The sequence below is a fragment of the Marmota marmota genome, unplaced genomic scaffold, assembly GCF_001458135.2.
Source record: "Marmota marmota marmota unplaced genomic scaffold, marMar, whole genome shotgun sequence".
Classification (NCBI taxonomy): Eukaryota; Metazoa; Chordata; class Mammalia; order Rodentia; family Sciuridae; genus Marmota; species Marmota marmota.
Window position 1 is genome coordinate 1,287,884 of NW_026000101.1, and position 12,714 is coordinate 1,300,597.

At 48.0% G+C, this 12,714-nt stretch overlaps 1 protein-coding gene across 4 annotated transcripts; it reads right to left on the reverse strand.

The window, feature by feature from the left end:
- Positions 1 to 834: 834 nt before the first annotated feature.
- On the reverse strand, positions 835 to 11,692 carry Slc31a2 (solute carrier family 31 member 2). Of its 4 annotated transcripts, XM_015492189.2 has the most exons (5): positions 10,997 to 11,192; positions 10,159 to 10,276; positions 6,178 to 6,244; positions 3,285 to 3,480; positions 835 to 2,164 (listed from the first exon to the last, which is right to left on the reverse strand). In XM_015492189.2, the coding sequence occupies exons 3-5, from the start codon at positions 6,242 to 6,244 to the stop codon at positions 1,996 to 1,998; spliced, it is 432 nt and encodes a 143-aa protein (XP_015347675.1). In that variant the 5' UTR covers positions 10,159 to 10,276; positions 10,997 to 11,192; the 3' UTR covers positions 835 to 1,995. The 4 variants fall into 4 exon arrangements, with proteins under 4 accessions (XP_015347675.1, XP_015347674.1, XP_048639135.1 ...); XM_015492188.2 differs by lacking the exon at positions 10,159 to 10,276 and having other exon boundaries at positions 10,997 to 11,159; XM_048783178.1 differs by lacking the exons at positions 6,178 to 6,244; positions 10,159 to 10,276 and having other exon boundaries at positions 10,997 to 11,340.
- Between the last annotated feature and the right edge of the window lie 1,022 nt (positions 11,693 to 12,714).

The following is a 12,714-nucleotide window of genomic DNA, read 5'->3' on the forward strand; positions in this document are numbered from 1 at the left end:
CTGCCAGGCACATAATAAGCACTTGTGTGTTTGTTAAACTATTTAAACTGTAAATAGGGACTCTTGTCACCTTTTGTGACTTGGCTCTAAAGGCCGTTGACATGAGAGCAACGGATTGTCTGTTGAATCACTCTGAAGAGCAAAGAGTAGGAAAATTTTAAAAGTTCTCTCTGCTAGAAAATCCTAAAATGAATCACCACGTTTAAAACAACTATCCAACGAGGAGTTCACTGATCACCCATGAAGTTCAGATTCCTATCTCATAAACATTTAAAATCAGAGAACGTTCTTTCCAGGGGAGGGAGCCTTAGAGGGTCAGGACCTAATGATGGATGGAGGAGGCTCTATTGGCATTGCAGAGGACATTCAAAATCATATATCTTTGAGGCCCTGGGCAGCTTCCAGCTCCTTGCATGCATGAGGAGAAGCCACCAAGCAACCCTAGATGTGGCACATAATTTCTGACAATTATTTCTTATTGTAAGTTAAAAATGGTCATTATATTTTTGCTTCTGCCCTCAGAGAGAAAAGGTGCTATTATTAATCTTCACAGTGTTTACATTCTGGGTGACAGTTACTTTTTTTATAGCAGGTACCTGATTCATGTCTGTCACATGAACAAATGAATGTTGACCAAGTTGACATTCTGGGTGCCTACCTGTGGGCACAGTGTTTCAGGGCTCATTTTCTTAAGCACAGAGTTGTCTTCTTCAGTCCTCAGTCAGTCATACGGATGCACCTCCAGCTCCATGCCCCCTCCCTCTGCACATGCCCCCTCCCCCTTGTTGTCAAAAGGGGTATGTGTGCTTACTGCTGGACTGAGGACAGAGTCACTGACTGTTTAAAAATATGTATTTATTAAAATGTAATTGTTTTTAATTCCCAAAGCTTAAGACATCTTTTCATCTAGCCTGTGAGGTACTTGAACATGGGCATTATAGTCCACAGCAGCGATTTTCTCTCCCTGTAAATTGATAAAAAGATTTTCTTTTCTGTAAAGTGAAGAGGTTAAAATATCCAGAGTTTGTCTAACTAAAAATGCACTGGCTTTGGTTTGACTGCTCCCTGCATCCAGTCAATGTCCCCTTAGGCTTAACCTGTATTTTCAGTGACTGAATTGTGTTTCCCCACAGGTCTCTATGAGTGGGCAGTAAGTGATAAAAGAGGATCCAGATTAAAAGGGGGGGGGGGCATTGAGGCCATGAGGCACTCCCAGACACCTTGGCAATTAGATTACCCTCCCCTGTGGGCAGTGCCGTCGGGTGGAAGGAGCTCAGTCCATCCAGAGGACAAACCAGCCGCCTTTAATCAGTTGTCACTTATTCTCTCCCCAAGAAAGGGAGGCAGGTCTCAGCGGTTGCTGCCTTCCATCATGAATAAGATGAAATAATTTCTTTGAAAAACTTTGTTTTGTATGAGTGTGCAAAAGTGCTAATCAGGAGTTCAGTGGGAAAAATGTAAAAGTCTTAGTCTATTCTGTGGATCATGTGGACAAACTATGTGTTCCAAAGGCACGAAGGTCAGAAAAAGGAGCTATTTTGGTCTCTGTCCCCCAAAGACAGAAGTCCAGAAAGATGCTCCTGTCGATAAGGCACAAAGCAGAGAGAGGGTTTCCAGGTTCTGTGGCCTTCCTCACCCAGATCCCACCTCCCTGTCCTGAAGATCTTTGGAAATTCTTATTCCTGCGTCACAGGGATGTGTCTAGGCTCAGCAACCCTGTCCCCAGGCTGTAGTCTCTGCTTTCTTTCTCCATTGGTCACAGCAGCCTTCTTAAGGCACCAGAATAGGCCCAGGCCCTGTGCAGGCTGGCCGAGGAGAGGGTGGCTTCAGTGGCCTCTGAACTCCAGGGAACAAGTGCTGGCTTCAGCTCCAATTTGCCAGGAGCTGAAAAGGAGGTGAGGAATGGCCACCAGGAGAAAAATCCACTGAAGTGCAGTGCCTGGAAGAAGGTGCCCAGCTCCCTCCAGCCCTGAGTGCCTGCAAATCCTTCACCAGCTAAACCAGGCGGAGAAGTGGGTAGGCTAGGTAGTAGCCCACAGCCGAGCCCAGGACCACACCGAGGAAAATCCAGATGTTGTAGGACATTACAGCCAGCATCATGAAGTAGCCAATGACCACTTGAGTGACATGGACTAGAGACTGGCCAAAGTGACACAAAAACCACCTAGATAAAAAAAAGAACCAAGGTAATGCTGGTAATGAGCTAGAGACAGAAAGTGGATATCAGGAAGTAGAAAGCATTTGAGCCACAGTATATGCTTAACCAGGAGGAAGTACTCCCCTGCCCCCACTACTGCACATTGAACCCAGGGGGCACTTAACCACTTAGCTACATCCCCAGCCTTTTTTAAAATTTCAAGACAGGGTCCCACTAAGTTGCCAGGATGGCCTTGAACTTGTGATTCTCCTGCCTCAACCTTCCAAATAGCTGGGAAACTGGGATTACAGGCATGTGCCACCATTCCTTGAAAGAGATTGCTTTTTAAAAAGACATCTCCACAATTAGATCTGAGATTCCTGGCGTCCTAGGCAAATGGGAAAACGATGGTATATGTCATCCATCTTACCTGATAAGGGACAAGAGGAAATCATCATTAAGGCAGATTTTTCCCCCTGAACCTACCGTGGGAGGCAGGATGACAATGGAAAGGGCAGGGACTCTTCCATGTACTAATTCTGGCCTAGGACAAATGTAAAGCTCTCTGAAGCTCCATCAGTAAAACAGGAGTAAGAACTCCCTTGCAGGGTGGTTGTGAAGATTTGAGACACCCAGGTAAAGTGGCTGGGTATGCAGCAGCTTATTAAGCACAATGAAGCTGGAGTGAGGACTGGGGATACTAAGAGAACCAATCAGGGTGGGAAAGGAGGAAAAAAGCAGCTGCCTCCCCCACCAAGTGGGCCACATTGCTGACCCAATTCTTACCATTTGCTTCAGGACAGCTACAGATCCCCTCCTAGGTTTGGAAGCCTAGTGAGATTTGGGGGAAGATTGGGTGGCCACCCATGTTGCTAGACAGGGGCCTGCACTGGAATTCTGAAGATCACAAGTCCCTGCAGAAATCTGAGCCTCCTAAAGTGGCTATCAATAGAGCTTTGGCTCAGGCATCTGGACACCTGAGTGTTATGTTAGTTCACCTTTCTAACTGTCACCACTCTGGCAAGTCCTGGTCCTTCCCTGGGCCTGGAGTTCCCTTCTGCACACTGGGGCTGACGATCTCTTGCCCAGCCTTCCTCTCAGGGTGAGCGTGAGGACTCTGCCCATTCCCCACGCCCAGTGCCTGTACCTGAGGTTGGTGCTGCTGACTGGGGATGAGTCTGAGCCTGCGCCTGCAGAATCCTGGTCTGTCTCCAAGATGAGCTGCTGGCTGGTGGCAGTGGGCAGGCTCATTAGAGTATGGTGGAGCAGCTTGGCTTTGCCAACTTTGATGCCTTCGTACAGCACAGCCAGGAGCAGGACCACCAGCACAGAAAGGGCCATGCCTGTCAAAAGAGGCTGAGTTGAGAAGTAGGTCCTAGATTGCATGATCACTAAGGCGACTGTGGATACTGATAATGTATATCACATTTCAAAAAAAGCTAGAAGAAAGGATTTTAAATGTCTTCACAACAAAGAAATTATAAATATTTCGGTAAATACATTTACCCTGACTGAACATCACACAATGTACACGTGCTTGGGAACATCACATGGCACCTCCAAAAATATGTATAATTTTGGGGAAAAGTAAGGAAAAAAGGAAGGAAGGAGGGAGGGGCCAAGTGGCAGGGATCATCCAGCCCTCCCAGCAGTCTGCATGATCGCTGTCATGTCATGGGTGCATACAGCAAGGGCCTATTTATGTGCAAGTACACCAAAAAAGCTGGAAGGAAGGATGCAGCAAAGGGGTCATAGTTATCTGAGTACATCAGGATATGGGTGAGTTTCTATTTTCTTTCTGCCTCATTCTCTAACATTTCTTCTGTTAGTGTGTGTTTACTTCTATAGTGGGGAAAAGCTCTAAGTTATTTTACAGAAAAGTAAGTCCTAGGGCTGCTGTGTAAAATTAACTGCCAATGCTACTTATTTTTTTTTTTAACAAGTGAAAAGATAATAAATGGTCCACCTTAAAGTATTGTATGAGACTCTGTGACATAAAAAATATAAATTTGGTCTTGCCCTGGTTTGCTGGTCTGCTTCTAAAACCCTTGGAGCCTTGCTAGTATTGTCTTTTTGTGTGCTATTAAGACGACAAGTGGCTAGTGCTCCTGGATAGCCAGCCTTGGGAGGGGCTGGTTGCCAGGGCAACTGACCTATGATTACAGGGTAGGAACTTTCAGTTCTATACCCCACCCAACCTCTGGGGACCAGCAGGGGGGTTAAAGGTTGAGTTGATCACCAGTGGTCAATGACTTAATCCATCGTGCCTACAGAGACTATTTCCTTGAGCTCTGTGAGCCATTCTAGCAAATAAACCAAGGAGGAGCTCATGGGAACCCTAATTCTATAGCCAACTGGAAATCTTAGGACTTGTGGTCGGTGTCGGAGTGGGGCAGTTTCATGGGACTGCTCTTACCCTGTGGGGTCTGTGCTAACTCCAGTTCATATGAGAATTGAATGGAAGGTCTCCCAACTGGGATCAGAAAATTGGGCCTGTGTGGGGAAGACCTACTTTCTGGTCATGGAACTGTCTTGAGTTTAAGAAAAGGAACAGAAGTAGTTTTTTTTTTTTTTTTTTTCCTTCAGAGGAAATCACTTGCACAAGAAATAGACTTTTCAAATATAAAAGTACAAGTAACTGCATACATGTGTTAAAAATCTATACAGTAAAAAAGGGCATATAATGAAAAGTCAGTCTCCTTCCCAGCCCGGTCTCTAGGAACCCGATCCTCCTCCCCAGTGCAGCCTCTGTTACTCAGTGTTCAGGCTTCCACTTGTCTAAATGACAGCTTCCTCTCTGCAAACTCTCCGGCACCCAACTTCATATGTGGGTTCCCCTTAGTTCACCCAGATCTGTCTTCCTGGTGGCTCCACAGTATCTGTGATATTGTATTGTCCAAAGGCAGCCACCCCAATATTACCACCCACATGTTCTTCTTACAGTGTCAACACTCCTGCCATCAAGTGGTGTAAGTTGTGTTCCCTCCCCTTTGACCCAGGAAGATCTTTGTGACTGCCTCAACCAATAACGTGAAAGTAATGCTGTGACTTCCAAGGCTAGGGCTTAAAAACCTCATGCTCCTCTCCCTTGCTCTTTTGGAACACTCATTCTTAGAATCTAGCTACCCTGCCACAAGGAAGCCAAGAGCCCCAGATCAACCTGCATCGACCATTAGACAGGAGAGTGCGAGTCCTCAAGAAAACTGCTGCAGCCACCATTCAACTATACCGCATGCAGGAGCGCCCTTGAATGAGGACACTTAGCTGAGCCCAGTGAACTCAGAACTTTGAGAGAATAATAAAATGACTATTGTTCTAATCCACAGCCTAGCAACAGTTAACTGGAATGGCAATCCACTGTAGAGATGATTATGATTTATTTGATCCACACCTGCAATGATGGGCATTGTGGCTAGTTCTAGTCTGCTTTTTAATATTATTTATTTATTAAACTTTTTTAGTTGTAGATGGGACACAATACCCTTTGTTTTATTTATTTTTATGTGGTGCTGAGGATCAAACCCAGTGCCTCACCCGTGCTAGGTGAGCGCTCTGCCAGCTACAACCCCAGCCCTCAAACTCTACCCTTTCAAGTCAAAGGAATACTCTTCCTTTTCAGAGTAGGGTTTCATCTGAGGTTCAAGGCTGCAGCTGCCACTTTGGACTTCTGAGCCAGTGCTAGGTAATGAACCTGGATGAGGGAGGTGCCAGGAAGCGACAGGAGGCCTTGATCTAGTTCTGGCTCCGATGCTTACTGACTGTGTGCCCTGGCATGTCCCCTCACTGGGCTTCAGTTCCTTTCCCTGTGGTAGAGGGAGAAGCTGCCTCCCCTAGCTCTTGTGAGGATCAGTGAGATAATAAAGCCCTCTGCGCTCAGAAGAGAGGTGGCTGCACATGAAATCATAAATGCAGAGTTCTTGCTCAATGTTTATGCCTGAGGAGTCAGGCTCACCTAAATGCCCACAGAGAAGAGAATCCAGATTCTCCTCTGCCTCTATCAGAAGACTTCCAACTGCAAGTCTAAGCGTGCCAGTTCTTACCTGCAGGGCTGTGGACACTCCAGAAATCAAACAGAAGCACAGCCTCGTCTGAGAAGATGAAATGCATCTGAAAGAGCAGGGAATCTGCATCACAGGGGGCTCAGGACACTGGAAGCCCTGGCTCCTAAAGCTTTTCAACATCCTCTTCTGGAGGCCCAGAAAGATAGGAACATGGGACTTAACATATTGAAAGGGTCTTTACAGGTCAGCATGGCCAACTGGGGCCATATGGAGCAGGGGCTGGCCCACTCTGGTCAGCAGTGGAGCTCTAACTGAGCTGGTTTTGTCCCACATGGAAGGAAAGGTGGGGTAGTGCCCACCCTCACAGGGCCAACCAGACTCAGGATGTCACCAAATGTCCTCAGGCCATGCAGGGATGTCACCTCCAAATCCAAAGGTGAAGCACTAGATTGAGGAGCGACCATTTCCTCTTACCCCTGGGTCTGAGCCCTCTGCTCAGCTCCAGTATGGCCTCCTCAAGGTGGCGTGGGTCCTCTTTGTCCTGGTGGGTCCAGGATCTGGTGGTGTTTGTCATGGGGTAGGGCAAGGGCAGCTGTCTTTAATCTGGACACCACATCTGCCCACTCAGTCACTGTTTACTGAGCCCAGCTCTGTGTCCAGGATTAGAGAGAAGGGATAATGGTTCTGTCCCGTATGCATTCTCAGCCTTACAGGAAGGCCTGAAGGTGAAAGCACTGGCCCCACAGTGCCTGCGGACCCATCCCTGTTCAGAGAGGCATCCAGGGCTTTTAACCCATTATCTTATGTCAGCATCACAATAGTCCTATGTGTAATAGGGACAATTAGGCCAATTTTACAGGAAGGAAAACTGGGGAAGCTGGTCTCATAGCAGTTAAGTAATCTGTAGGTCATGAAGCTAGGAAGAGGCAGAGCTGGACTTCAAAGCTGAGGCTTGCTGGATTCTTAAGCTCTGTGCTCTCCAGGACACTCTGAGCCTCCCAGTCACCAAGAAAAGAAGATGGGAGATGGGTGGAGATTTTAAATGTCCAACCAGGCTTAAGGCCAAACTAAGGCTCTCAGGATCACCCTCTCAAGGAAGGGAAGGCCCTCAGGCAGCCGAAGCCATCAGGGCCACCCAGCCAAGGAGATGTGGCTGCACTGGGATCAGCCAGTGGGAGACTTTGCCTTCTAAGACAAAGGCCAAATATTAGAATCCTCAAGTGTCAGAGGTAGGGGTATCCTTGGAGAATTTTTGGTCCACTGGTTTTCAACTTTTTTTTTTTTCCAGACAACATGGGCAAATAAAATCTTCCTTGTGACTCCACTGTATAAGTCACTGGGTGAAGAGGGGACAGAGGTCTGAGCTCTGCAAAACTCAGTCCAACTCCAATCCTGCTCCACCCCCTTGAATTTCCCATTTAAGAAGGACAGTCCCAAGAGGGAAAGGGATTTGTCCAAGACATTGTGTGAAGTCTGGCTGTTCTCAGTCGATGCTCCAAATAAATAGGAAAGCAGACAAGAACCAATCTGGGGATTGCGAAGAAAGTCCAGGGCCCAGGAGATCTCAGCTAGAACACATTATGAAAAGGCAAAGAGGAAGGGGCGAGGGGAGAACGCTGGAGCGGGAAACAGGTTTGGATGAGTGGCGCTGTTATACCTGGATCCACACAGACAGATTAAGTTCCAGGTGAGCGACTGGGTGTGGTGGAACGTGCCCTGGCCTGGGAGACACAGGACAGTCTTGTGCCTCATACTGGCAAGTGGCTTAGAGAAGAGGGACAGCAGTGCCTCCTTAGGATATCCAGGGCCTTATTTAAAATGCAGATGTCTGGACCTCCTCAGACTCCTCCACTGGAATCCAGGGGCAGAGGCGCAGGGGGCAGAGGAGATGCATGATTTTAACAAGCCCCCTTCAGGGGATTCCAATTCTCACTTTGTTACAGCTTGAACAGAGGCAGCAAAACCTAGCAGTCAGGATACAGATTCTAAAGCTGCTCATCCTGGTTCTCATTCCTAGCTCTACAAGGAACAGCTGTGTGACCCTGAGCTACTGACTTGAGGCAAGACCCCTTTGGACCTCAGTTTCCTCATTTGTAAAGTGGGGCCTGGATTCAGAACTCTTCCCCTGGGTTGGCCTCACCAGGGGTTTCACAGGCCCCTGGGAAGCAGGCAGGCTCCCAGTTTGAACTCGACTCCTACCTGAAAACCCAGTAAAAGATGAAGAAAAAGATTTTTAAAAAATGAATATGCCTCTGTTTGTGGGCTGAGTGGGGGATTATCGTCCTTGTATGTCTCAATCCCTGTGTTGAGACCTGGACACTGCGGCTTTGGGTCTGGTAGAGCTGGCCATTTTACTCAGTAAACACACCTTCCAGTTCCCAAAGGGGTGTGACTTGTGCCACTAACTCCCACCTGTGCCTACACAGGGGCCGGGCTCCTGGATTTGCAGGAGGGAGAAGGAATGTAAAAATATCTGATTAACAAAATAGTCACGCAGCTGTGCGTTCTCCCAGAGCCTGTATGGGCTTGCACCGTGCCTGCCTCCTTCTGTCCTTTATCTGAGTCACTCTCCCAACATCTCTGCAGTTGCCTATTATTGACTCCTTTAAAATTGACAAGGAAAGCACAGAAAGGTCCACTGATCTGCCCAAGGTCACTCAGGGATCAAGTACCCAGAACCACACATCTTTCTGGAAAGGCTGTGCTGGTTCTCAGCAAATAATCTGAGTGCTTATGGGTAGGTGTCTGTGGGGCCACACTTTGACAAAACATCTGAACCATGATGTTCTCCTGCCTGGTCAGGTAAATTACAATAATAGCTTCAAGATGGAAATCTGAGCAGTTATTTAAAAATTATGTTGAAGAATTTAAAAACAAAACTAGCTTTTTATCTCCTTCATATGCAAGTGGTATTTGCTCAATGCAAAATGCTGAAACTACCAAATAGAAAGTCAAACCCATTTTGAATTCCACTATCCAGATATCTCCTGTTATAATTTCAGAAGGCTATGTGTTGACAGCAAAATGCTCCCAAAAGATTAATATACAAAAATGAACGGGCATAAATAGCCTCTGAAACTCCATTTATACATGGCATTGCACTCATTAGACTAACAGAAGCTTCGAGCTCTATCTGTGGGTGTGAGAAGGGGGGGTTTGCCCATCATTCCTTCTCTGAGTTCAGTTGGTAAAGCAGCTGGCATGAATGGAATGTCTCCAGTGGATAATTAATCACTCTGGAAGTTTCCACAACTGGTTCCTTCTGTCATCCTTGGGCATGGGCCAGCCACCTCAGGAGCTCAAAACAGCCGCACACCTTTTGTCACAGACCAGAATACCTACAGACAGCAAAATTTATTCAAGCAAAATTCCCTTTTGTTATGCTAGGGATACGCAGACCCTGGAGATACACAGATGAGTAAGAAAAGTTCTGAACCCTCATGGAACAGGGGAGACAGAAGCCAAAAGGTGATTATAACAGGGTGTATGTAGTCAGAGGCAGGGAAGACACAATGTGGGGGGACAGCAAAGCCGCCTGGGGGACACCTGGCAGGGAATGCTGGGAGCAGGTGCTAGGACAGGTCTGAAGTAGGAGTAGGAGGCAGTGGAGAAGATAGGTACTGTACAGTGTGTTCAGAGCTGGAAGTGCCCTGAGCCACATCAGTTCCCCTTCTCTGGGAAATCCGGGAGGGGGCGGGGGTCAAGGACTTGAAAGTCACTTGACCTAGCCCACTCATTTTTTTTTTTTTTTTTTTTGCTAAAGAAAAGGATTCAAATTCACACACCCTGACCTGAGGAGACTCATGGCTGTAATTTTCAGTCAAAGGGTTTTGTGCTCAGATATACAAAAGGCAGGGCCTTAATCTTGTTTTCCCACTGGGGATGAATCTGAGTCTCTGGCAGTTTAATTTATCTGTGTTTTATTCAGGGCCACACCCTGGGTGGAGAGGGACTGAAGCAAAGGAGGGTGCAATCCGTGGGCCTTGTTTCTTCCCTACTTTCTTATTTGGGGTTACTTACACTTTGAGAAAAGCTTCTTCATTTGTCCAATCACAGGCTTCCGAGGGAGAGGAGGGTCCCAATGCCACCGCTGACTGGCTGGGGAACTTTTTCTAGTGCTTCCCATCTATTTCCCCATCTAGGGAACGGATAGGAGGTGGGGATGGGGGACGACTGTATAGGTCTGTATAGACTTCCTGACTCTTCGATTCTATGATTTCTTCATGGGATGAAGGAAGGGATATGAGTTTTTGTTTGTTTGTTTTTTCAAAGACCAGAGTTTTGCAAGCTGTCATTCTCTCAAGCCCAGGTAACCCTACCAAGAAAAGAGCGGCCGAAGCGCTACTTTCTAACTCACAGTGTAGGGAGGAAGAGAAGAAGTTGGGTTTATTTTAAACAGACCGGGAACCTGCCAGCTGCAGAGCCCGGGCCGGGATGTGCGCTAAGTGCGCAGTAGCAGCAGGCTGCACTGTTGCGGGGACTCCCCTTGGTGGGAGCCTCCTGCAATACCCCAAGTAACAATATCCCGTCCCCGGGCTCTGGCCAAAGCTCGGGGCTGAGGCCCCTGTCTCTGCGGTCCTCACCTGCCGCGCCCGCACCGGCTGGCCGCGCTGCAGCCGCGCTGTCCTGGCAGGACTGACTCCCAGCAGGAGAGACAAATAGAAATCCGCAAAAACACTGCCAGTCCCACCTGCCATCCCCCAACCCTGTTCGGTGGGTGCCAATGCCACCAACACATTCCCTCACCAGCCCGGGGCCAGGGGCGGCGAGGATCTCGAGGTGCGCGGCGGCTGCTCCGCGGGACCCCGCCCCAGCCGCCCACCCGCGTCCTCTTCTCGGAGTGGTGCCGGGGACTCACCGCCATACTGAGCGCGCCGGCGGCCCAGGGCCGCGTCTGCTTGCTCGGGTCTCCCGGAGGCTACTCCGACCCGCAGCCGCCGCGATACCGACCCGGGCCGCGCGGGTCACGTGGTCCCGGACGGGCGGCGCGCGGGCGCCTGGGAGTTGTGGTCCCCGCGCGCCCCACGCCGCGACCTCGGTGGTGCCAGCTGCTCTGGACCCACGCGCGGACCCCGGGTCCCCGCCCGCGCGGCAGGTGTCACTGGAGTCGGCAGCAAGGGGGGAGCCGCCCACGTTGGGTTCCGCCCCGGACTGTTTTGCACTTGACTCTCTCTTGGCAATTATCATTAAAGTGTTTATTGCTCGCTGTCAAAAACCAAGCGAAGCATGTCACACGAGTTGAAAATTAAAAGGTCCATGCTAGAAGGGTAATAGCAACAAATTAGGAGTAGGTTACAGCAGTTACGCCCCAGATTTGTAATGTATCTGTTCTTCAAAATTATCTTATTACGTTTTCCAATCTGATAAGCAAAGCATAATGCATGAAATTGGTTTGCCTTTCTCTTCCTTTTTCTTTCTTTTGCGTGTGTGCGCCTGCGCGCTATGATTACATTTCCTTTATTGCACAAATTTGGGGTTTTCCTCAAAGAGGGAATATGTGGTCTTTGACTGTTTGGACCACTGTGACAATATCATAGACTGAGGGCTTATAAAGAACAGGACTTTATTTCTCAATTCTGGAGGCTGGAAGTCAAAGATTAGGGTGCCTGGGTTGAGTGTCTCCTGGGGGCTGTACTCTCATTATCTTCTCAGATGAGAGTAATTTGTATGTTTGATTTCTAGGGTGATAAACTTTTTTTCTTTCTGGTATCTTTTCCCTATTTGTGAATTGCCTGTTCATTGCATTGATGCAGTTTTTGCTGGGGAGTTTTTCTGAGGGGGCGGTAAAGGACTTTGAAGAGTCTTTAATTTTTAAATATGTTTAGTAATCCTTTTTTTGGCCAACCATCCTATGTGTAAAGGTGCTCTTTCCAGAAACCTTGCCAGGGACAGTATTAGCAGAGACCTTTAGTCTGGAGTCTGACCTCAGTTCAAATCCTGAGCCCCTGAGTGTTAGTTAGCTGTGGGATCTTAGGTAAACAGCTTTACATTTCTGAGCCTCAGTTTTCTGATAGGGGTGTTGTGAGACTCAAATGGGATCACGTGTTAAATTCCCAGCAGAAAACCTGGCAGTGGGAGCTTTCTCAATAAATGGTAGCCATTGTTATCATCAGTGGCAAGTATTTCTGTCATTTGAGAGCATTTGCAAAAGGTCAAACCACTTGGACAAGGTCACATAGCTTCTAAGAGTCTCAACGTGGAAGCTAAGGAGGTTAGGGAGCAGACTGGGAATGGGGCAGCCTCAGGGAAAGAACACGGCAGGGGCAGTGGGGAAGAGGGTACTCTTGAACCTTCTGGGCCCCAAGAGCAGGGGAGGAATTTGGGATCAGGGGTGTATTTTTTTTTTTTTTTTTTACCTCCCTGGGCCTCACCTGCGAAGCAGTGAACTTCCCACAGTGTACTTGGAAGGATCTACACAGCCTCATTCATTTGACTATTTTTATTGGCCTTGTCACTATCCGATCACCTTTACACTTAGTTCTATCTTCCTCATGGGTGTTATAGTTACAACACCTGGCTCTACCATCCTAAAGCACCCCATTTATTTTGAGCCCCCTCCTCTGGTCCCCAGGCAGA